We start from the raw sequence: 24,516 nt of genomic DNA on the forward strand, positions 1-24,516 counted from the left end.
GCCAAACCACCAAGTCTTTCAGGAAGCTCGAAGCCTGTAGATACCATGGATTGGATCTCTGAGATGGAGATGGTATTTGAAAGTTGCAATTCCAACAACAAGCAGAAAACCGTCTTTGCATTTAGACAACTAAAGACTGGAGTTTTAAGTTGGTGGAAGTTGTTGGCAGATACAATGCCACGAGGAGAAGCCTTGAGGATGTCTTGGGAAGCATTCATGGAGCAGTTGAAAATGCAATACTACTTAGAGATATATCTGATAGACCTAAACAATGAGTTTCAGAACTTGGAGAAAGGGAAGATGAGGGTTGATGAGGATGCCACCACATTCATCGAGAAGATGAAGTTATTCCCCTACTTGGTGCCTACTTAACTTTCCAAGATAGATAGGTTTGCTAACAGATTACCAGCAGACTTTGGTGCAATAGTAAAAATGGCAACTACCTTGAAGCCAACCGTTAGAGCAGCCAAGAATGTGGAGATCCAACTTAAGGAAAAGGGTTTGGAAAGAGCTGAGGTAGGCGAGAAGAGGAAGTTTGTGGGATTTTCAAGATTCAAAAAGAGAAATATGTCCCCAAGGTCTGACCCCAACAACAAAATATATGGGGATAGTAATGAAGAAATGTGGTGTGACAAATGTAAAGGAAACATGCTGGGAGATGCTCTAAAGAGGTGACCTGCTTCAAATGCGGGAAGACTGGTCACTATGTCGATGAATGCATGACCAAAAAAGAAATATGCTTTAAGTATGGTGAAGAAGGACATGACATGCATGACTTTTCGAATAAGGAAGGGGCTACAAAGCCAAATGTGCTGCCAAAGCCGAAGGCAAGAGCATTCCAGATGATCCTTGACGAAGCAACTGATAATGCAAGAAATTAGGAGTGAGGATTGATATCCGAAGATCAAGTTATGAAATAGCCACGTGGACAGTATCAGGAGGTGTATCCTATCAGAGGCATAGTATAGGTTGAACTTGAACGTCTATGTAACCGTTTCAAGAAATAATATAAAAACCTCCATTATGTTATCTGAAATGTTAAATGATTATGTGAAATTCTTGTATGGTGACTTGGAAAACTGCGAGACAATACTTGGGACGAGTATGAACTGGTGTGAAGGGTAGTAAGGGCTTATACTACTGGAAGCACAAGATTCATGCTTGAATCAGGGAAAGTCACAAGGTTACCAAGGCACTAGTAATTGATTATGTTTTGTTCATGTTTGTCGTTACCATCGTTTCGGTAATGATTAAGAAGATTATTGTTAATCTGACCCTAGTGGTCATATCAAACCGAGTTTGACTAAGATGAGTATGTTACGTGGTTCAAAGAACCAAGATCGATGTAGCATCTGACTTAAGCCAAACGATTGAAGTGAAAGATAATCGAAGCGATCAATAGAATTATCCCAACTGTTATTAAGGTAAGAAGCTTGTAGCTAGAAGTTTATTTGTATCAAAGGTGTCGATACGAAGCCACATTACAATGAGAGATTAAGGAGATCACTACTGTAAATGAATGTAAGGTCTGTTTATGCTTATGTTTTTATATTGACGACGACATCCCGATGCTTTAAAAAGGAATAAAATATATTTCTTCAGAAATGATTTGATAATATATTTATCATGTTTTTCTTGGAACAAATTCCACAACACTTTTCTTTAAAAGATACTATGATTTTCAAAATAAATCAGAAACAAATCGGTCTATTCTAGCCGTGAAAACGGGGATGTCACAATACTCATATATGTTTGTGACTAAGTTCTATTAAACACTACAATCTAAACTTTTAGATTTGAAAAATGAAGTATGAGTGCCATCTCCCTTAAGTATATCATTGCGAAACAAGTTGCAAATTGAAAACTTTGTTTCTTACGAACAATATTATTAACAAGCAATACTAACATAACAATTATGCTCCTACTAGCTTTGACATGTACCCATAAATCAACTGGACTTCTAGAAAACAATACTCTTGACTTTCTTAAAGAAGTACAAATTTATGTTACGCGATGCTTCGATAAGTCTTTAACTAGACTTCTTAAGCTTATAAACCTTCATTGGATAACACATGTGTAAGTTTAAACCCTTTCAGAACTTGCATATATATATATATATGTGTGTGTGTGTGTGTCATGAAAGTTCAAACTATTCCTCACAATTCGAAATATGAAGAAGGATGTCGTAATCATATTATCAATTTTTGAGAATGCAATCAATACAACCACTAACCATGTTGATCTTTATCAGATCTTTAAAATCTATTAGTGAAAGTTTTTCCTCATAATTATTCTCATGAGTTAGAGCGAAACCTTTTGTGACCAATATTTTCTAGTGTATACATTCCCATCCATGTGAATCTGTTATTTCCAACCTACAATCATAAGATAAGGTTTAGGACCAAACCAAACTAAAACTTAGCTTTCCTTTCATGGACTGAACCTCGCTTATTCCAAATTTCTTGCCCTTTGGTAGCACGAGGGCCTACCAATTTAAAAGTGTTTGAATCAAGTTTAGAGAACAAAATCAATAACAAAAAGTATTAACAACACAATCGTAAATAAGTTATGTTTGACTCGTTGATTTGTCTGAAAGAGTACAAAAGTACAAGAAAGAGAGATTAAGAACGAAAGTGCCCAAAAACTATCTCTCTACTTCTATACTAATCTATTTATAGGGTAAAACAGACACTCAAAAAATATGCAAGGACTAGACGTGAAACCACAACACAACAAATACCTTGCAAAATACATACACTGCGAAGTACCAGACTTCGCACCTATACATACCAAAAATACATTCGACCTCTCATTATACGTTGCACACTCAACATCCCTTTACTAAAAGATAACCAAAACTAGTGGGCCGACATTGGTGCCTTTGACCCATGGTACAATGAGGCAAAACTCACCCGAATCAAAGAACTCCGAAACACTGCGATATGATCCCTTCTATACATTGCTTGCACCAATGAATTCACTAACACCATAACCAGATAAAATATCAATTAATAGTCCAAATCCCTCAAGTTTGACCCAAAGTCAAACTTGGTCAAAAAGTCAATGGTCAACGAAAATCAAAGTCCAAGGCTGGCTGAGTACGCCCAACATACTCCACGTACGACCATCATACACGATTCAAACCCAGTACTCCAAGCGTACTCCCAGCTACACCCAACATAAGTTGACTGATTCCAACATTCCATTAAGCACTTTATCCCTTAAGACCTTTTGTTTAGAGCTTAGTTTTAGGTCCAAATTAACACTCTAAATCATAAAGCTTCAAACGTTATGATTTTGCATGGCTAGGAAGGGACCAAATCCAAAACCCTAACTTATCATAAGATTCTAAGCTTCTTACCACATGCATGAATGGAAGAACAAGACCAATATCACATTTTTATGACCTAATACCCTCATATACACATGGAAATGCACCTCACAAGATTTGGAACAACCCAAACTCAAATGGAGCAATTTGTATGACAAAAAGGACATAACTTTAACACCTTAAACTAGATTTAAGGAAACATTCATAAAGCTTCTAACTTTATACCTTTTGGAGATTAATGAGGGATGCGAACTTCCAGATCTAAAGTTACTTCAAGCTTCCAAGCTTTATCACCACTTTCTTCTTCCTTCACAGGTACCAAAAAACACACTCTTTGGCTCACAAGGCTCAAATTAGGGTTAGGGTTTCAAGGGAGGAAGTTGGGAAGATGGAAGCTGAGAATAGAAAGGGTTTGGGAAAGTTAAGGACCTTAAATATGGCTCAAAACCTCGAAATTAGGGTTTGGGTTCCGATCACGTACGCCCAACGTGTGCTCTTGAATGCGCGACTTAACCATGCTGGTACGCCTAACATACTACCCTTATTCCCAAAATCAACACACTTTTAAACTATTGCAACTTCTTCATTTCAACTTTGATTTTGGCGTTCTTTATATGCACAAAAATATATTAAAGAGCCCCACAACATTATCTATATATCTTGGACTAAAAACTTATTATACAAAAATCCATATTTCATGTAAGAACTCGACTTATGACTTTTCCCTTTCAACCTTTTGGCCCAAATCACAGTTCAAATGTTAAATCTATTAACCATCGTTACTTCATTCTAAAAGGACTAAACATTACCTCCTCAAGACACAAAACCTTTACACAATCAACTTCCGGCCCGCAACCCTAAAATAAGAAATGATAGGAAACATGATCTTACAAATAATCATGACTTTCGCATACATCATCTACGGAATCTATGAAACGACACCGTTGTGAAGTTTTTCCCAAATGATATCCCTAAAAATCTTAGCCACCTATGAAAAACGGGTCACAAAACTAGATTTTTAAAAAAATCACCAGATGCCATTTGCGAAAATATAGATTTTACATGCAAAATTCGAAGATCACTTGCAACATTTAAAATCAAATTCCTCTTTTTCTGATTTTTTTGGTGTTTTAGTCATAAAAACCACATCAACAACCAAATAAATTTTAATTTTGTTGTTTTACATACGAAAATAACAAAATAGGATTTCACATCTAAAATATATTTACTTTTTTTTTTCTAGTGGAAATAGTGTTTGAAGACTTACACATAAAACTTCAAAATAATGGTTTGTTTTTTAATCTATTGCAATTGATTTTCGATTATCTGATACTGAATTTTCGATGATGGTACCTACGATTTTTTTTTTCTTCTTTTCAAATCTAGTTTTGGGATCTATTTTTTTGCAAATGAATGAGATTTTCACAAATGTCATATACAAAATTCGAAAAATGGTGTTGCTTTGCAATAGCTAATTTTTGTATCGATCTTGAAAAATAATACTCAATATTTTTTTTCTTGAAAAGAAATAGGTTGACATGATGAATAAAAGTTAAAAATATTCATAGCTATTCTAACAATTGCCCAATTGTTATGAAACCCGGTCAATCATCACTCGAACCCGACCCATGGCCCATTGCCTTTGGACTTTGTATCGATAGCCATGGACGGCCTCTCGCAAAATCATCGTCTTCTTCGGATTTGTCACCGGTCAAATCCTCCTGTCTTAGTTTGTGCGTGTTTCTTCGTACGGTCTCGTCCCCTCCTCTTGTCCTTTCAGGTCAGCGTATATTCCTTCTTTTCTAGACTCTTCGATTTGTTGTTAGTACGAAATTATTGTGTTTACGACGGAATCAGATAGATTCGCACTAAATTTTGATATATTGCGATCACCGGATTCGGTAAATTTGTTGTGGAAATTGAAAATTTAGGGGTCCGCTGACAGAACCCTTTATACGTGATTGATTCATTGTGTTAGGATTTGGCTACTTTGAGCTGTATAATCTGATTGACTGATGATTATTTTCGTTCAGTTTTAAAGCAAAATTGTTTGATTTGCTATGAAAATCACAGGTGTTCACGAAAGTTTGTTAAAAAAAAAAATCAAAACATCATGGGTGTGAAACAAGTATTAAAGAACCTTGATGCGTTTCCGCGTGCAGAAGAGCATTTATTGCAGAAAACACAGTCTGGTGCTGTTGGTAAGTTTTTTCTATTACTAATTAAAGTTCCCTTGATCTTTATAAGAACATGTCTGAGTGAGTGTGGTTTCACTTGGATGGCTACCATGTTAGATTGAAGAAAAAATGAACAAATTCTTACAATTATGAGATAACTTAAGCAGAAAAATAATATGCCTGACCAAGAAGCAACCGGAAAGATTTTTTTTTTTCTCAAATTTTCTTGGATTTTACTGCCCAAGGCTGTGCATTTTTGGTTGCAGTTCACTTTGTTGGTTTAGTTCACCATAATAGCATCTACACAACTTACTCAAATAGGATCAATGTAGAAACATCTGAAGTTCATATATTCTTTGGTATTTTAATCAATTCAATCGTTTGCATCATTATTTGAAATCTCACTTTCTTTCTTCCCCTCTTTTGGTTGTCTAGTTTCTATTGCAGGTTTGTTCATAATGGCAACATTATTCTTGCATGAGCTGACATACTACATATCTACATATACAGTTCATGAGGTTTGTTCTTTTGCCATAATCTTTTAGCCCTGATGGTGACTAATTTATATTTATTAGATCATTGCTTCATAGTGATTATATCTTGTAAAAATTAATATGTTGGCAGATGGCTGTTGACCTGAAACGTGGAGAAACCCTACCAATCCATATAAACATGTCATTCCCTGCTTTACCCTGTCAAGGTTAGCAACTTTTAGTCAAGATGACTCCCTGTTTTGTTCATACTGTGAGCATGCTTTTTTCCACTGTGATTAACATTTGTATTTTTGTCAGTTTTGAGTGTAGATGCCATTGATATGTCTGGCAAACATGAAGTGGATTTAGACACAAATATATGGAAGGTATGGTTGTTCTGTTGTTAAATAACATGTTCGTTATGTAGATTAGACAATGTATTTTATTTTTGTCAATATGCAATACCTTAACCTTTAACTTTATTGAGATTATCTAAATAGTCATTTCTTTATCCAAATTTGTGATCCTTAGAACTCCATTAAATGTCATATGTTAGAAGAAGGTTTTTATTTATTTTTTGGGGTTGGGAAACCAGCAAAGCAACTAGCTAAGTATTGGATTTTATGCTGTAATAGGACTAGACAAAATGAAAATGGAGAATAGAAGATGATGACACCAAAATGAATGGTTCCTAAAATGTCAAGATCTCTTTTGTGCTCTGGTAAAACCTTCTGTTAAGAATGACATATTAAGGATGATAACTTTCATCATCTAAATTGCTTTAAATCCCTTACTTCATGATTTATACATCAATAGTATCTGTGGAAACTATAAAGAATTGGAGATGAACAGTTGTTTATATGTGGTTTGCTTGTCAAGTTGGACTGACTATTGACTAATACCTGTTATATGTGATTTATTCTGCTTACCCTTTGCTAATTTAAGATAAAATTTGTTCCATTTTATCTCGCTTGCTGTATGTAATTGATGCATTATGATTGTTTTAACGGGTTAGAGTTACTGCAGCTTCGATTGAATAAAGAAGGGATGATTATCGGGACAGAGTATCTATCAGATCTAGTAGAAAAGGGACATACAACACATAATCATGGTAATCATCTTTGAATGTATAATGCTTCATTTCATATATAGCAGTTGCATCGCATGTTTAAAGTTTAAACTATTTATTATTATTATTAGTATCATGGCTCTTATGTATTAGTTTGATTAGGAAATGAAACACATCATCATGAAAAACCTCATCTGGATAGATTCGATGATGAGGCTGAAAACATGATCAAAAAGGTCAAGCAAGCAATTCATGATGGAGAAGGATGTCGGGTATGTGTTGTGACATTTATTTATATTTGACAGTAGACATAGATAATAGAAATATTGCTCATAATATTCTTTTTAACTGAATTAGGTTTATGGGACGTTGGATGTTCAAAGAGTTGCTGGAAACTTCCATATTTCAGTTCATGGTTTGAACATTTTTGTAGCACAGATGGTAAATAAAACATGAGTACACGACATTTGTGTCTATTTTATTATATAACAACTACACATATTACTATTAATCTAAAATTCTGATTTGTTATTGATCTCTGATTTCTGCAGATCTTTGAAGGAGCTAGCCATGTGAATGTGAGCCATGTGATTCATGATTTGTCTTTTGGGCCAAAGTATCCAGGGCTTCATAATCCTCTAGACGAGACTCATAGAATACTCCCTGGTGCTAGTGGAACTTTTAAATATTACATAAAGGTTATAAAGTTTATTTTATTTGATGCCAGCTTTATCTTCTTATGGTATATCATAATATGTTTATTTTTTATGGTAATGTAGATTGTTCCAACGGAGTATAAATACATATCAAAAGAAGTGTTGCCTACCAATCAGTTCTCTGTTACTGAGTACTTCTCTCCAATGAATGAATATGACAGGACATGGCCAGGTTTGTTTTCTTTTCTTTTGTGAAATCAAATTAGTGCTTATTATGATGACAATCTTGTTTTGCTTATAATTATATATGTGAGATCTTGAAATTAAAATGAGTTTCTTTGATGTGATTCTTCAGCTGTTTACTTTTTATATGATCTTTCTCCAATTACGGTTACCATCAAAGAAGAAAGACGCAGTTTTCTACATTTCATTACTCGCTTATGTGCAGTCCTTGGTGGCACATTTGCTCTAACAGGTTTGTTTTAACTCTTTCTTTAACTGTTTTAACACCAAAGTAAATAAATAGGCTATACAGTTTTTAATATTAGTACATAGAAGCGTATCAGTAACATAGAGCTTTTGGTAAATTTCATGTAATTATCTCAACTTCAGTTATCATTCTACTTGACACTTTGTATAAAAGCTAAAGAAATACGAGTAAATTGCGTATATTTATAACTTTGACAGGAATGCTTGATCGATGGATGTATAGATTGTTGGAGGCAGTGACAAAACCACAAGCCAGACGTTCAATGCGGTAAAAAATATGAAGCACATCACATCACAGATAATGTGTTTTGTCATTTTGCTTTTTATCATATTTAGAACTTGGTATCCTTTTGTCAACCCATATTTTTGTTGGTAATTGTATTATTTAACTACAGTTAATTGGTTTAACGATAGTAACATTTTTTATTTGTGGTTGGTTATTATACTCATGGTCTCCGGTGTTACAGTAGGGAATTAACCAGAGTTACTTGGCCACAAAAACATAGTATTAAGGTTGGATTGGCTTGGATGGATGTTTGACATTAATTATTTTTTTGTTATGAATGTATTAAACATGATTAGAAAATAAGTTATTAAAATAAGGGATGACCACTAAAATGACCGAAAGGAAGGTTAGGAACCCAGAATATGACCATCTTTTACACATTTATCGTAAAATCATCAGTCCTTTTTCAAAAAAATAATTCTGCGAAATTACTTTGCTGCATTATTTTATGACTTTTATATTTTGCAAATTTTTGATTCATATGTTGTGATAATATCTTTTTATGCGAAATAGATATCAAATTTGTAGTGGGACATTTTAACATAATTCCTCAAAATAACGTAATTTCTCAGATTCATTTACTTTTGTGAAATGAGTGGGTATTTTCTGATAACATAAAACATTGTCATTTGATGTGTCAACACCTCTATCTTTTTAAAGTAAAGATCAATTAAGGAAGTTATAAGTAATTGAATACACATTTTCCGATTTTTTTACCCGTTGTCCTTATTAGGCATTTTAGTTATTACTAACTTTTTATATTTTTACTCATTTTATTTTATTTAATTACTATAAAACAAAATTCAAGTTGATTTAATGTAGGAAATGAATCAAAATAGTGGCCCCTATCTCGTGGCAGTATTGTGAGAAGAAGTGTCATAATACAAATCATTCCAAAGTGGGCTTTGAGTGTTTGAGGTTGAATGAATAAAGACAAGTAGTGTCGATTGCTAATTTGCTATTGTCAGTCTACTTCTTCCAAGCAAATTAGTTATAGTGAAATTCTAATGCTTATATCTTAGATTTTAGAACATCGTGATTATTAGTAAACCAAATCCTATGTAGATCAGTAGATGTGATGAATTATGCAATTTCATTTTATAGAATACATAAATTGTTAGTTGTCATGTTCTTTAAAAGAAAAATATCAAAATCTAGATTAATGGATGTTAACTCTTAGTCGAATTAAGTAAAAATAATCTAAAATAGCTGTGATAATATAAATATCAAACTGATACAGAAAAAGTGACAAAATAGAAGTGTCAAGTAAACGAATCGAAACAAGTGGAGTAAAACTAATGTAATGTGTTAATTATAATTGCAAATAATAAAATTATTACGCTAGAAATAGTTTTTTTTAATTAATAGGGTTAATATTATAAAAACTCTAAATTTTTAACCCGTAATTGGAAAAAACCCTAATATATTTTTTATTATTGTTATGGTCACAACTTTCTTGCAGAATTATCACTCTAGCCCATTTAACGAGTTTCATGGTTAACTTGGTTAATTTTTTTGCAAAATCAGTCCTAAAAGTTCATATTTGGTCCATGAGGTTTGGAAAAAATTACACCACATGATTTTTTAACTTTATTTTTCATTTTTTGTATACTTTATCTATTTTCGATTTTTTTATAAATATATATACATTTTTTATTTTCTTTTTTGTATATACTTTATTTATTTTCATTTTTTAACTTTATTTTTCATCAATTTGATTTATTTACCTTTTTACCTTTTGTTTTCTATTTTATAGTGTAAATATAAAGTATATTAGAGTTTTTATTAAAGTTTTTTTTTGGTTTTTTTTCATATTTCTTTTCGTATTATATTTTAATTTTTTTCATCTTTTTATTTTTTTCTTATTTGTTTTCCAATTATTTGTTTTTATTGTTATTATTTTTTTTGTATTTTTAACTTATATGGACCGAGTATTTTGAAAATCTTCCAAATTTAAAAGGGCATGCACTTCCTAAGCCATTTTACAATGTAATATACAAGAAAAACCGATACTTATACATGAAATATATATTATAATTCATACATAATATATGAACTAAAAACACACATGACTATTTGGTTTCCTAAATGCTCAATTTTTACTTTGTAAACCGTTGAGTCCATTCTGCAGCTAATGAATCATGTTTAATTCTGTCTACCAAGTACAAATGAGCAATTCCTGGAACTTGAGGTTTATCTGCAACAATTGAAAAACAAAATTATCAACTTTATCCAAATTTTAGATTTTTAAAGATGCTAAAAGATTAAAATATAACAATTCAGATAGAGAATTTAAGGATTAAACTATAACAAAAAGAATGAAATACATACAAGGGTTAGGGTTGGTGAAGATTGATCTCAAAGCAAGTAGCACCTTTGAAATTGTTAAAGCACGATTCCAACTATTTTCTTCCAAGATATCCAAGCTAACGTTGCCTGTTGAATCTACATTGCAATGATATATTCGTGTTTTGAAATACAAAAAATAAAAAACAAATAATTGGAAAACAAATAAGAAAAAAAATATAAAGATGAAAAAATTAAAATATAATACGAAAAGAAATATGAAAAAAAACTAAAAAAAAACTCTAATATATTCTATATATACACCATAAAATAGAAAACAAAAGGTATAAGGTAAAAAAAATCAAATTGTTGAAAAATAAATTTAAAAAATGATAATAAATAAAGTATATAGAAAAAGCAAATAAAAATGTATACGTATTTATAAAAAAACCGAAAATAAATAAAGTATACAAAAAACGTAAAATAAAATTAAAAAGCTATAGTTTTTTGCAAACCTAATAGACTAAATTTGAACATTTTAGGATTGCTTTTGCAAAATATTTAACCAAGTTAACCATAAAACTCGTTAAGTGGGTTAGAGTAATAATTATGTGAAAAAATTATGACCATAGCAATAATAAAAAAAATATTAAGGTTTTTTCTAATTACAAATTAAAATTTTAAGATTTTTATAATATTAATCCTAATAAATAAAATACATTTTCCTTTCAATCGGAAAACAATGAAAGTACTTGACAAAGCGACGACGTTTGACCGTATGGAGTTAAACTTGAGATTCCTATATTGGGCTGTCAAACTCATATCTACAAATCCGGAGATGATTTGATTTGGATACAGATTACATTACACATTAATTACCTAACTCCACTCGCCCACCAGTGAGCACCTTTGACAACTATGGAATGACGAAGCTTTAAGCATCCTCCGACTACACCCGACCCAACTTTCCAGCTGCTATCATTAACCTACTACTTCTGCTACTGCTATTGCTACTAGCTTTAATGGTTTTGGGGTTTCAAGTGGTTTTTGCTTCAAGTCCTTTCTTCCATAGATCTGAACTCAACACACTCACTTGAAACCCCACTTCAATTTGCAGTCATTTATTTGCCTATTCAGAGGTCAGTACTCTTTATTCCCCCATCTTTATGTGGCATGCGACTGCATAAAAATCTGCATTTCACTAATGTCATCCAGATCCACCGCAAAATAGAAACCCCAGTTTCCAAACTTGAATGTAGAGAGTAGAGAGTGTGAATGGGGTTTGGCTCATTTGTTCGCCAGCGTAATTGACGCTATCAGACTCACTCTTTCCCCATTTCTGCTGCTTATTGTAGTTAAACAAAGTCATGTAATTTTAATCGGTTTATTTTGGGTTATTGTGAATCCGCTTGATGAATGGCTGTGACTAAAGTTATGTGATGATGTCTTGCTCTTCTTCGTTCTGTTGTTGAACCATATTTCGCATTTAGGGGATGAATAAGTAGTTGCATTAAGTTGCGGGTAGGTTTAATGCGTTTTAGGGTTTTGAAGGGATAAATTAGGATATGGAAGAGCGTGGTTTTTTCCTAAATGTTTGATTGCAGTGAGTTTTACCTTTACTGATGGTAAAGAATTAAGATATTTATGGGTTAAAGAATTACAATATTGTTTGTATGTTCTCATGGTTGAAATTTATTACAGGCCACAGAGAAAATGTCATCTAATGGGCACTGTTTTAGACGAAAACCACGCCAGCCAGTTGCTGCAAATTTGGACATTGACTCACTGGTATGCGGCAGATTTTGATGTTATATAATATAGTGCGATGATTATTTTTATAATGTTTGGCATGGATAAGTAATTTAAGGATATTCACAAACTTATCATTCATGGATCATATGCTTATTGGCAGCTTGATGAAAATTTAGAGCAGTGGCCACATCTAAATGAACTTGTTCAATGCTACAAGACTGATTGGATTAAAGATGAAAACAAGTATGGGCACTATGAAAGTGTTGGCAGTATATCCTTTCAGAACCAGATATTTGAAGGGCCTGATACCGATATTGAAACAGGTAACATAGTAACACTAGCAAAAAGTTTACTTTTAGGATCGGAATAGCTTCTTTCTACTAAAACAAAATATTCATTAGCAACTTTTTCTAAATGATGCTTCCTTTGAACCCTGCAGAAATGCATCTTGCCAATGCTAGGCAAGATAAGATTGAAGACATCACTGATGATGATGTACCCAGTACTTCTGGTAGACAGCTTACAGAGGTTATTTTCACCCAATCTTCTTTATATTTAAAGTTGCATATGTAGAATCATTTTGATTGCTTACTTTAATTCTTTATCCAGCACTATGGTGAATCCCCCTTGCCTGCTTACGAACCTGTATTTGACTGGGAAAATGAGAGGTCAATCATATTTGGACAACGAATTCCAGAATCTAATATGCCACAGTCTTCGAGGTTTAGACTTATATCATTTGGGTTAATGCATCCAAGTTTTGGTTTTACTTATACCCCTAAACCTCTTATAACTTATAATACTTTTGTCATGTCTGTAGTGGGTTGAAGATTTCTGTAAAAGTTCTTTCCCTGTCATTTCAAGCAGGATTAGTTGGTGAGATCATAACCTTTAATTTCAGTCCTGTTTGTAAGATAACTTCCTTTTTATGTTTTTAAATCTGATACCAGTGGAATTTCTATTGTAGAGCCGTTTTATGGCACTATATCATTGTATAATAAAGAGAGAAGAGAAAAGCTCTCAGAGGACTTCATTTTTCGTGTTCTGCCTTCTGAAATGCAAGATGTAAACACCACTAAAATCTCTCTGTCTTTCTAATATAAGTTTAATTAGCAAGAACTGATATATTTGCTTGTTTTTTGTTAACCTCACCAGGCCAGCAGTTCTTCTGAATCACGTGGACTTTTCTATTTAGATGCCCCTTCATCATCAATCTGTCTGCTTATACAATTAGAAAAGTGTGCTACTGAAGAAGGCGGAGTCACTCCATCTGTTTATTCACGAAAGGAACCTGTATGTAAAAAGACATAAATGGTCATGATATATGTATCACTTGCTTTCTGTATCATTCAGTTTATCTTCTAACTCTGAGTTACCTTTAATAGGTCCATCTGACTGAAAGAGAGAAGCAAAAACTACAAGTTTGGTCTCGGATGATGCCTTACAGAGAGGCTTTTTCATGGGCAATCATCCCACTATTTGATAGCAACATTGGTTCAACATCTAATGGATCTGCTTCTCCAAGTAGCCCACTTGCTCATAGTCTTTCAGGAGTTAATTTGCAAGAGGGTGGTGTCTCTGAGCCTATTGCAAAAGTCACATCAGATGGTCAACTCGGTTACTCAAGTGGAAATTCTGTTGTGGTTGAAGTTTCAAACCTAAATAAAGTTAAAGAGAGCTACACTGAAGATTCTCTCCAGGTAAACCAAAACCAACATCCTTTATCTAAATACACATGAATCAACATCCACCTGTCTTCACAATCTGCTATTGAGACAAATTGTTCAGACTTATAGATTGGTAACTAATTATTTTCAGGATCCCAAAAGGAAGGTTCATAAGCCTGTGAAAGGTGTCTTAAGGTTGGAAATAGAAAAACTTCAAGCTGCTAACACCGAATATGACAATGCTTCAGAGAGTGGCAGTATGGCCAATGAAGTTGACCATGGGGGTCAACTAACTGATTCCACGGTCAACGAATGGCGCAACATACATTCAAATAGACATAAGGAACAAACCTTAAACGGATCAAACTCAACAGGACATGCAGATTTGACTGCTAATGATGTTCAAGCTTTTGACTTCCGTACAACAATAAGAAACGAGCCTTTCTTACAGCTTTTCCACTGTCTTTATGTCTACCCACTGACTGTTAGTTTAAGCCGAAAAAGGAACTTGTTCATACGAATTGAGCTTAGAAAAGATGATGCTGATGCTCGAAAACAGTCACTAGAGGTTTGTGAAGATATAATTTAGCAATACTGTTAAAAGAAAAAACTTTCTGTACAAAATTGATCTTTGTTTAAATTTGAATAGGCAATGTATGCAAGGGAGCCGGGGTCGACCTTACAAAAGTGGGCCCACACACAAGTTGCTCCTGGAAGTAGGGTGGCTTGCTACCATGATGAAATTAAAGTTTCACTACCCTCAATGTGGACCCCACAACATCACCTTCTGTTCACTTTCTTCCATATTGACCTTCAGACAAAGTTGGAGGCTCCAAAGCCAGTAATAATTGGATATGCTGCTCTTCCTTTATCAACACATGCTCAGTTAAGATCCGAGATCTCTCTACCAATTATGAAAGAGCTGGTCCCACACTATCTTCAAGATACTGGCAAGGTATGTGATATTTTACTTATATACACTTTTATATCATTATTGTTGTTATTTACTTATTTACCCTCGTATAGGAGAGGCTGGATTACCTGGAAGATGGGAAAAATGTGTTCCGATTAAGGTTACGCCTTTGTTCATCATTGTACCCTATTAGTGAACGTATTCGCGATTTCTTCCTTGAATATGATAGACATACTCTTCGTACAAGCCCACCTTGGGGTTCTGAACTCCTTGAGGTACTATTTATTTTTCTTTCCAGTGTAAATTACATTTTTGGTCCTTGAATGTAGCCGATTTTTGCAATTTTGGTCCCAAAAAGATAGTCAAGCGTTACAAAAACCTGATTAAGGACCAAAATTGCAAGAGGAAAGTTTTGGGGCCAAAGGGACCACAAATGTAATTTGCTCTTCTTTCTAAGTTAATCTATGCTATGAAATTGCATTCTAATGTGCATTGAAATCCTTTCAGGCAATCAACAGTTTGAAAAATGTTGACTCAACTGCCCTGCTTCAGTTTCTTCATCCAATATTGAATATGCTTCTACATCTTATTGGCAATGGTGGAGAAACCCTCCAGGTTGCTGCTTTCAGAGCTATGGTTAATATTTTGACTAGGTATGTATGTACTTGTGAATATTTTCACACAGCAGTGAGTAGTGGTATATCATTTTTGTTTATTAACATAGAAAAACTGTCAACCATTGTTAATTCTGTAGAGTGCAGCAAGAGTCAGTTGATGAAGCTGAAAGAAATGTATATCTGGTGAACTATGTGGATTATGCTTTCGATGATTTTGGTGGTAGACAAACTCCAGTGTATCCTGGTTTGTCAACAGTTTGGGGAAGTTTGGCTCGTAGCAAGGTAAATGTTCCTTTCATTAGTTTCATATCACTGAAATATATAAAATTCAATAAAGGCTTTCATGGAGAATATTATGTTGTAGGCCAAAGGCTACAGGGTGGGACCAGTGTATGATGATGTGCTATCAATGGCTTGGTTTTTCCTTGAATTGATTGTGAAGTCAATGGCACTAGAGCAGACTCGACTGTTATACAACAATCTATCACTAGGTATCTTCTATCGAGTAATTATGAATATTGGCTATATAATCAGTTGAAACCCTAATCTCATTGATTTTGAACAGGTGAAGATATCCCACCGATGCAGTTGAAAGAAGGTGTGTTTAGATGCATCATGCAGTTATATGATTGTCTTCTGACTGAGGTGCATGAACGCTGTAAAAGGGGGTTAAGTTTAGCAAAACGTTTAAACAGCAGTTTGGCTTTCTTTTGTTATGATCTTTTGTCAACCATTGAGCCTCGACAAGTTTTTGAATTGGTGTCCTTGTACCTGGATAAGTTCTCTGGTGTATGTCAATCAGTTTTGCATGAATGCAAGCTTACGTTTCTACAAATCATTTGTGATCATGACCTGTTTGTTGAAATGCCTGGGAGGGATCCTTCTGATAGGTATATTATATTTTAGATGTGATTTACTTGTACCATTTTCTTCCATTATCTACAACAACAGCATTTGATGTGGTGAGAATTGTGATCTTTGTTACAGGAACTACCTTTCGTCTGTATTAATTCAAGAACTTTTCCTTACTTGGGATCATGATGATTTATCCCAGCGTGCAAAAGTGAGTGTGATAATATTCCTTTCTTTTAGTGGATTAATAAACTAGTGTTGTCTCTTGTTGCTAATTGGTTTTGCTGTTTCTAGGCTGCAAGGATTTTGGTAGTCCTTTTATGTAAGCATGATTGTGATTCTCGCTACCAGAAGCCTGAAGATAAATTGTATATAGCCCAGCTATATTTTCCACTTGTGGGACAGGTAATTAAGACAGTTAAATTCTTTTTTAAGAGCTTGCTAGACCTATTAATTTACAAATCCTATTGTCTCTTTTTGTGCAGATACTGGATGAAATGCCTGTATTTTATAACCTGAATGCTGTTGAAAAGCGTGAAGTGTTGATTGTTGTTTTGCAAATATTACGTAATCTGGATGATGCATCACTTGTAAAAGCCTGGCAGCAAAATATTGCTCGGACAAGACTATTTTTCAAATTACTTGAGGAATGTCTAACTCTTTTTGAGGTTGGTTGTTAATTGTCTCCACTTTCTAACAGCATTCATAAGTATTCTCATTTTGCCAAACTTACATTAATCACACAAAATGCAGCATAGAAAAAGTGTTGATAGCTTGCTTATAGGCGGCAGTTCACGGAGCCCAGTTGCTGAAGCACCTATGTCTCCAAAATACTCTGATAGGCTTTCACCTGCCATTAATCAGTATCTATCCGAGGCATCTCGTCAAGAAATTCGGGTATATTTTGTTATGTTCAGTCATCATGACTACACCTGTTTATTGTATTTCTAAATTCATCACATGAAATGCAGCCACAAGGTGCATCCGAAAATGGATATTTGTGGCAAAGAGTGAACTCCCAGCTCAGCTCCCCTAGCCAACCCTTCTCCTTGAGAGAAGCTTTGGCTCAAGCACAATCTTCTAGAATTGGAGCTTCAACACAAGCACTGAGAGAATCACTGCATCCAGTTTTGAGGCAAAAACTTGTATGTGTTCTGAAATACATATATATGGTACTTAGAAAAATTGTAGATTGAAGTATTGATTTCTTGTTCAGGAACTTTGGGAAGAAAACCTCAGTGCTGCTATTAGTCTCCAAATACTGGAAATAACAGAGAAATTCTCCAAAGCTGCAGCATCGCATAGCATTGCAACTGATTATGGAAAGTTGGATTGCATGACATCCATATTCACCAGTATCTTCTCCCGAAGTCAACCACTAGCATTCTGGAAATCCCTATTCCCAGTATTCAACAATGTGTTTCAGCTTCATGGTGCAACACTAATGGCAAGGGAAAACGATCGTTTCTTAAAGCAAATTGCTTTCCATCTTCTCAGGCTTGCTGTTTTCCGTAATGAAAATATCAGAAAAAGAGCTGTCATAGGGTTACAGATCCTTGTTAGGGTATGTGTCATTTACACACTTTTAGCCTAATACTTGTGTCAAACTCACTTGTGACATGCCCTAATTGTCTGTTTACAATTTTGCAGAGCTCTTTCTCACATTTCACACAGACAGCAAGATTGAGGGCCATGCTTACGATCACATTATCAGAACTCATGTCTGATGTCCAAGTGACTCAAATGAAGTCTGATGGGACCCTTGAAGAAAGTGGTGAAGCACGTCGTCTTCGAAAATCACTAGAGGAAATGGCAGATGAAAGCAAGAGTGGAAAGTCACTAACCGAATGCGGCCTTCCAGAAACTTCACTTGTTGACATCCCAGAAAAGTCAACAGAAAGTAAATGGTCATGGTCAGAGGTGAAGTTTTTATCCAACAGCCTCCTTCTGGCTCTCGATGCTAGTCTGGAACACGCACTTCTGGTAACCCTGAAATTCTTTTACCAATATAAGAAAAAAAAAATTACTTCTTACTAATATTAAAACCTGGTTTTTGTACTATAGGGATCACTTATGAACACAGATAGATATGCTGCTGCTGAAAGCTTCTATAAGCTTGCAATGGCGTTTGCTCCGGTGCCAGATCTTCATATAATGTGGTTATTACATCTTTGTGATGCACATCAGGAGATGCAATCATGGGCTGAAGCTGCTCAATGTGCAGTTGCTGTTGCTGGTGTTGTTATGCAGGTAAACCCCTGTTTTTTCCCCTTTATGTCTGTCCAAACAAACGAGGGCAAATTTGTAAAAAGTTATGAATGATATCATGTTTCCTTGTAGGCTCTTGTGAGCAGAAACGATGGAGTCTGGAGCAACAACCATGTGACTGCACTCCGCAAAATCTGTCCTATGGTGAGCACTGAGATCACATCAGAAACCTCAGCAGCAGAAGTGGAAGGATATGGTGCATCAAAACTAACCGTGGATTCAGCTGTAAAATACTTACAGCTGGCAAACAAACTTTTCTCACAAGCCGAACTCTATCACTTCTGTGGAAGCATTCTGGAACTTGTAATCCCAGTTTACAAAAGCAGAAGATCATACGGACAGCTGGCAAAATGCCACAGTATGCTCACAAACATCTACGAATCAATCCTTGAACAAGAATCAAGCCCAATCCCATTCACAGACGCCACATATTACCGAGTTGGATTTTACGGGGAAAAATTCGGGAAACTTGATAAAAAAGAATACGTCTACAGAGAGCCTCGTGATGTTCGGTTAGGTGACATAATGGAAAAACTTAGTCATATATACGAGCTACGTATGGATGGTAATCACACTCTGCATATAATCCCGGATTCCAGACAAGTAAAAGCAGAGGAGTTACAGCCTGGCGTATGTTATCTCCAAATCACAGCTGTTGATCCAGTCATGGAAGATGAGGATTTAGGAAGCAGAAGGGAGAGGATTTTTTCGCTTTCTACTGGTTCTGTGCGTGCGCGTGTTTTTGACAGGTTTCTGTTTGATACTCCGTTTACTAAAAATGGTAAGACACAAGGTGGATTGGAAGATCAGTGGAAAAGGAGGACAGTGGTTCAAACGCAAGGTTCTTTTCCTGCTTTAGTGAATCGGCTTTTGGTTACAAAATCAGAGTCTCTTGAGTTTTCACCAGTGGAGAATGCGATTGGTATGATTGAAACGCGAACTGCTGCTTTGAGAAATGAACTGGAAGAGCCCAGAAGCTCTGATGGTGATCAGCTTCCACGACTCCAGAGTTTACAGAGAATACTTCAGGGATCCGTTGCAGTTCAAGTGAGTATCAGTATCCTATCTTCATCATGGCAAACTACTTTCCTGATTAACTAAAGATTAGTGTGTAGGTGAAAGCTTAAATTACATATTGCTATAATCAGTAAAAAAAGTTTTGTAAATATGTTGCTAGAGTGAGGTTAAAGTAGCCTGCAATTTTAATTTTTGGGACTAAATAATGGTTGATATGTGTAGGTGAACAGTGGTGTCCTGAGTGTGTGCACAGCTTTCTTATCGGGTGAGCCTGCAACAAGACTTCGATCACAAGAGTTGCAGCAACTGATTGCTGCTCTTCTTGAATTCATGGCTGTGTGTAAGAGAGCTATACGCGTGCATTTTAGACTAATTGGGGATGAAGATCAAGATTTCCACACACAGTTGGTCAATGGCTTTCAGTCACTCACGGCTGAGTTGTCACATTACATCCCTGCAATTCTTTCGGAGCTCTGATTGATTGTGTATCCATGGTGTTGGTGTTTTTGTGTTTGTGTTTGGTTTTGTGGTTTGTCTGTTTGTGTTTTCACTCATTTGTTCATGTATTATGGTTGAATGTTGATAATGTTTGAATAGGATTGGGTTCATAGGTTTGGATTTTGTTGAACACAATTTCTTGTAATTGTATATTTTTTTTTTTGCTTAAAATCTCCATATTTGGGTTTGAGTTTAATTTCTTTTGAAATCTTCAATTATTAGCATGGTCATACTACTTTTGTAACACCATGTTTATCAATTTTTGTAAGAAGATGTTTATCAATGACAACCTGATTTTTTATTTAAATATTATTTTCTTACTGCTCTACCTACCCAACAAATGCTACCAATCACTATTAAATTTTTTTTATCATTTATTAACAACCCAACAAAACATATAAATATTAATTTCTTTTTATATTTATTTAGAGTGTTATTTTGTCTTATCAATCGCATGCCTTTTCACATGTCTCAAAAAATATCTCCCTTTCAACATATCTTCAAACGTCCTCCTGATTACTCATTAGTACGAGTGTTTGGTTGTATTTGTTTTCTGCATCTATGCCCATACAATTCTTACAAAATGGATTTTAGATCCACTCCATGTATCTTTCTTGGCTACAGCCCTCTTCATCATGACTATCGTTGCTTTGACTTATCGTCTAAACGAATCTATATTGTTTGTTATGTCCGTTTTGAGGAAACCCCCTTTACCTTTGCCAAAATCAATATGTCCATATCTTCTCCGATCTCATCCTCCTCTCCATACACCTTGATGGTGTCTCCTCATGAGATGCCTAATATACATCGATCACTCACTCTTATTGACCCACAACCCTCGGTTTAACATACATCTCCCACCTCCACCATCATCCACCACACAACCTGAACCTCCCACATTCGTCCCTCATCCACATCCTACCAATCTCAGGCAAAACCCATAACAACATGTTCCCTTCTATCCCTCCGCTCATCACAATGTCATTAACGTATCTGAACTGTCGTCGTTCTCTATTGCAAACAAATCTCCAAAATGACATCAGGCTCTGGATAAATATAATGCACTTGTTCGAGATGGCACTTGGATTTTAGTGCCTCCTGTTCTGAATGCTAACCTTATTGATTGTAAGTGGGTTTACAAGTTAAAGAAAGACAAGATCGGGACCATCACTCGCTACAAGGAGAGATTTGTTGCCAAGTTCCACCAACAAGTTGGGATTGACTACCAGGAAACCTTTCGTCAAGTTGTAAAATCTAACACCATACGAGTTGTTCTCTCAGTTATCATTACACAACGACGACCCTTACGGAAACTTGATGTCCATAATGCCTTTCTCGATGGAACCCTTGCCGAAACAGTCTACATGAAACAATAGTCAGGTCTTGTAGATCCACAACATCCAGATCATGCATACCTGCTCAAACAATCTATAGATGTCCATAATGCCTTTCAATGTCTAACTTAGGCGTTGTTTAACCTCGGCTTTCATGGATCGAAGGCGAACCTTTTGATATGTGCATATTTAGTTATATATTTACTACATTGTCTTAATACTTTTAGCTGCAATTACGCTTATTTTGGGACAAAAGGTACTTATTATGGTTTAAAATATGTTTTGTAGTAGCAAAGACTTGCTTGGGACAAAAAGGAAGCATACAAGGAGTTGGAAACAAGAAACAAGAGCTAAAACAAAAGAAGAAGAAAAGTAGACTGAAGACCACGTCGTGGTGTTCTTCAACACGACCCGGCAAATGGAATATTCGCAACCATGAGGCTGACTTGGCAGACATGAGATTTACTTAAAGACCACATCATGTTGGTGGTCAACCACGACATGGTGATCAGATTTTTATAATTATAAAAACTTGGACATTAGGTCGAAATTGGGAGAGTGCATTCGGTTTTTTGAGGTTTATTGCAGCTAAGAACCTTTAGAAACCCAGAAGAAGATCAAAATTCAATTGAAGCTCAAGGATTGAAGAAGATTGAGAATAATTCAACATTGATCTAGTTGGTTTGCTATTCATACTTATGTCTAGTTTATTTTACATGGATTTATTGTGTTTTTCTGCTACAATTGGAGGCTAGATACCTCTTACTTCTGTTTGGTGAAGATGAATTTGATCCATATTTGTTGATTTCAATATTTGGATTATTATATTTGATTTTACTTGTGTTTGATATTTATAAACCCTATCATGTTTAGTTCTAGTTTATATTACTTTTAAATCAGATTTCATGTGTTAATTGATCATATTAATTACATGAATCTATGTCCTAAATGTTTATGATCATTAGATAATTAGAGTTAGGATTAATCACATCTTAGTTTAAGTAATTAAAGCTAGTAACTTTAACAGTGTTAGAGAGCATAATTAGTGTTAATTAGTGCTTGGTTGCTTAAGTTGATCATAGGAGAGTGACTAATATCACTCATAGTCCAATTGTTCTATTATCAATTTGGTATTTAAATTTTGCATGATCATTGCTTTGTCATTCATAAAGTGGTAGGCCTAGATATTTGATCATAATAGTTAGAAAATTGGTAATCAATATAATCTATCAATTAGAAATCAATCATAGGAGAAAGTGTAAATAATCTATGTATATATATGATCCTATAAATCGCTATTGATTAATAACATAATACAATACTTTTATATGAAATATGTAGATATTGAATTCTATATATAAGGAATTAAAAATTATGAATTTTGGTATTATTATTTTTTTTTAAAACCATTGATCTTTAATATTATCTACAATATGCCTAACAGATTGAAAAAAAAATATATAAGAATTTTGTGAGTCTATACCATAATCACAAGTGTGAATAGTCTTGGTTTTGATTTTGAATCTCTAGCCAATTGAAATTGTGATCCTTTTGATGGGATTTAGGTAAAACAAATAAACTTAAAATCCTTAAGTTCACATGCAACCTAAATGATCTATGTTTTCACTATTGAACCTATAACTATGAACATCAAATAAGAAACCCTAAGAACCCTAGGTAATTTTCGAAAAACACAAATTAGTTGTTCGGAATCCATACAAATCATAGTATTAAATTAGCAGAGTACAAATTATTTCAAATGTGGAAACCGTGAGGGATGATGCTATGCTATCACGCTGGGCCCTTCCCTTTGGAACTGGAAGTACCTGAAACCATAAACAAAATTTGTAAGCATAACGCTTACTGAGTTCCCCAAGTACCAAAAACCACACATGAAAGAAGACTAATGCTATGGGCCAAATCATAGTCTTTTCGTTCAGTGTCGAGGGCCAAATCCCGGTTTTTCATAATAATGCCAGGGGATAGATCCTAGTCTTTCATATAACTACCAGGGTCCAAATTCTGGTCTTTCATACAGATGTCCGGGGCCAGATCCTGGTCTTTCATGCAAGCATCATAGAGACATCCAAAATTCTACACAACAAACAATGGGTCGATATTGGTGCCTTCGTGTAACGCTCTATAAATTCCAACCAATTTAAACTTTTCAAAAACAACCCAATTTCATTAAGTTATTACAAAAAGGTTTTCAATATTATCAGAGTATTCCCAAATATTGGTCGATATTGGTACGATCACGCCTTTGCCTTGTCACGGTCTCCTGAAGTACCTGAAACGTTAAACCACAGCTGTAAGCCCGAAAGCTTAGTGAGATACCCCCAAAATACCAACCATATATACCATACACATAACATGTCATATTATAATAGAACAGCCATGCACTTCGGGTCTACTGTGTGATTGGTCCGCCGCACCGGGCCTTTAGTCCACCTAGTCCATCCTCCGAGTCTAGCCATATACATCGAGTATGCAATGTGGTTGGTCCGACCGTACTGGGCCTTCAACCCACCTGGTCCACTCTCTGAGTCTACAGTATGATTGGTCCGCCCGTACCAGGCCTTCAGTCACCCTGGTCCACTCTCTAAGCCTCGACACGTCTGGTCTGCCCTCGTGGGGCCTACAGCCTATCCGGACTGCTCGTTGGGCCTTCGGAATATTCGGTCCACCCTGAGTATGTTGGCCTACAGCACAAAGCAGGACCCGCCTCAACCCAACCCCAGTCAACCAACCATATTCACATAAACATACAATCATATAACAATTAACCACCAATCAACCGATCTAGCAGATCACATATATAACATACTCTA

The 24,516-nt window shown here is 35.0% G+C and overlaps 2 protein-coding genes across 2 annotated transcripts; both read left to right on the top strand.

Moving 5' to 3' along the window:
* Positions 1-4,978: 4,978 nt before the first annotated feature.
* LOC145035086 (Endoplasmic reticulum vesicle transporter protein) lies at positions 4,979-8,621 on the top strand. The gene is made up of 12 exons (XM_078983675.1): positions 4,979-5,111; positions 5,405-5,532; positions 5,944-6,026; positions 6,133-6,208; positions 6,300-6,367; positions 7,008-7,092; positions 7,213-7,322; positions 7,408-7,491; positions 7,602-7,748; positions 7,830-7,938; positions 8,062-8,181; positions 8,394-8,621. The coding sequence occupies exons 2-12, from the start codon at positions 5,445-5,447 to the stop codon at positions 8,465-8,467; spliced, it is 1,044 nt and encodes a 347-aa protein (XP_078839801.1). The 5' UTR covers positions 4,979-5,111; positions 5,405-5,444; the 3' UTR covers positions 8,468-8,621.
* Positions 8,622-11,960: 3,339 nt separating this feature from the next.
* On the top strand, positions 11,961-20,547 carry SPK1 (guanyl-nucleotide exchange factor). The gene is made up of 26 exons (XM_078983676.1): positions 11,961-12,392; positions 12,469-12,555; positions 12,680-12,842; positions 12,959-13,047; positions 13,129-13,241; positions 13,340-13,395; positions 13,487-13,584; positions 13,675-13,812; positions 13,905-14,219; positions 14,338-14,754; positions 14,836-15,141; positions 15,213-15,374; positions 15,607-15,752; positions 15,854-15,998; positions 16,081-16,207; positions 16,282-16,606; positions 16,704-16,779; positions 16,863-16,973; positions 17,054-17,236; positions 17,322-17,465; positions 17,540-17,713; positions 17,785-18,132; positions 18,219-18,551; positions 18,633-18,818; positions 18,909-19,883; positions 20,076-20,547. The coding sequence occupies exons 1-26, from the start codon at positions 12,390-12,392 to the stop codon at positions 20,328-20,330; spliced, it is 5,475 nt and encodes a 1,824-aa protein (XP_078839802.1). The 5' UTR covers positions 11,961-12,389; the 3' UTR covers positions 20,331-20,547.
* Positions 20,548-24,516: the final 3,969 nt, after the last annotated feature.

The sequence above is a fragment of the Lactuca saligna genome, chromosome 3 (assembly GCF_052625555.1).
Source record: "Lactuca saligna cultivar CGN05327 chromosome 3, ASM5262555v1, whole genome shotgun sequence".
NCBI classification, from domain to species: Eukaryota; Viridiplantae; Streptophyta; class Magnoliopsida; order Asterales; family Asteraceae; genus Lactuca; species Lactuca saligna.

What these genes read in the sequence shown, in the direction of transcription:
- SPK1 (XM_078983676.1), top strand. An exon ending in GGGGTTCTGAACTCCTTGAG is followed by an intron (nt 15,375 to 15,606) that starts GTACTATTTATT and finishes AAATCCTTTCAG; the next exon opens with GCAATCAACAGTTTGAAAAA. An exon ending in AGGGATCCGTTGCAGTTCAA is followed by an intron (nt 19,884 to 20,075) that starts GTGAGTATCAGT and finishes TGATATGTGTAG; the next exon opens with GTGAACAGTGGTGTCCTGAG.
- LOC145035086 (XM_078983675.1), top strand. Translation starts at nt 5,445, where the DNA reads ATGGGTGTGAAACAAGTATTAAAGAACCTTGATGCGTTTCCGCGTGCA. An exon ending in AACACAGTCTGGTGCTGTTG is followed by an intron (nt 5,533 to 5,943) that starts GTAAGTTTTTTC and finishes TTGGTTGTCTAG; the next exon opens with TTTCTATTGCAGGTTTGTTC. An exon ending in ATATGACAGGACATGGCCAG is followed by an intron (nt 7,939 to 8,061) that starts GTTTGTTTTCTT and finishes GTGATTCTTCAG; the next exon opens with CTGTTTACTTTTTATATGAT.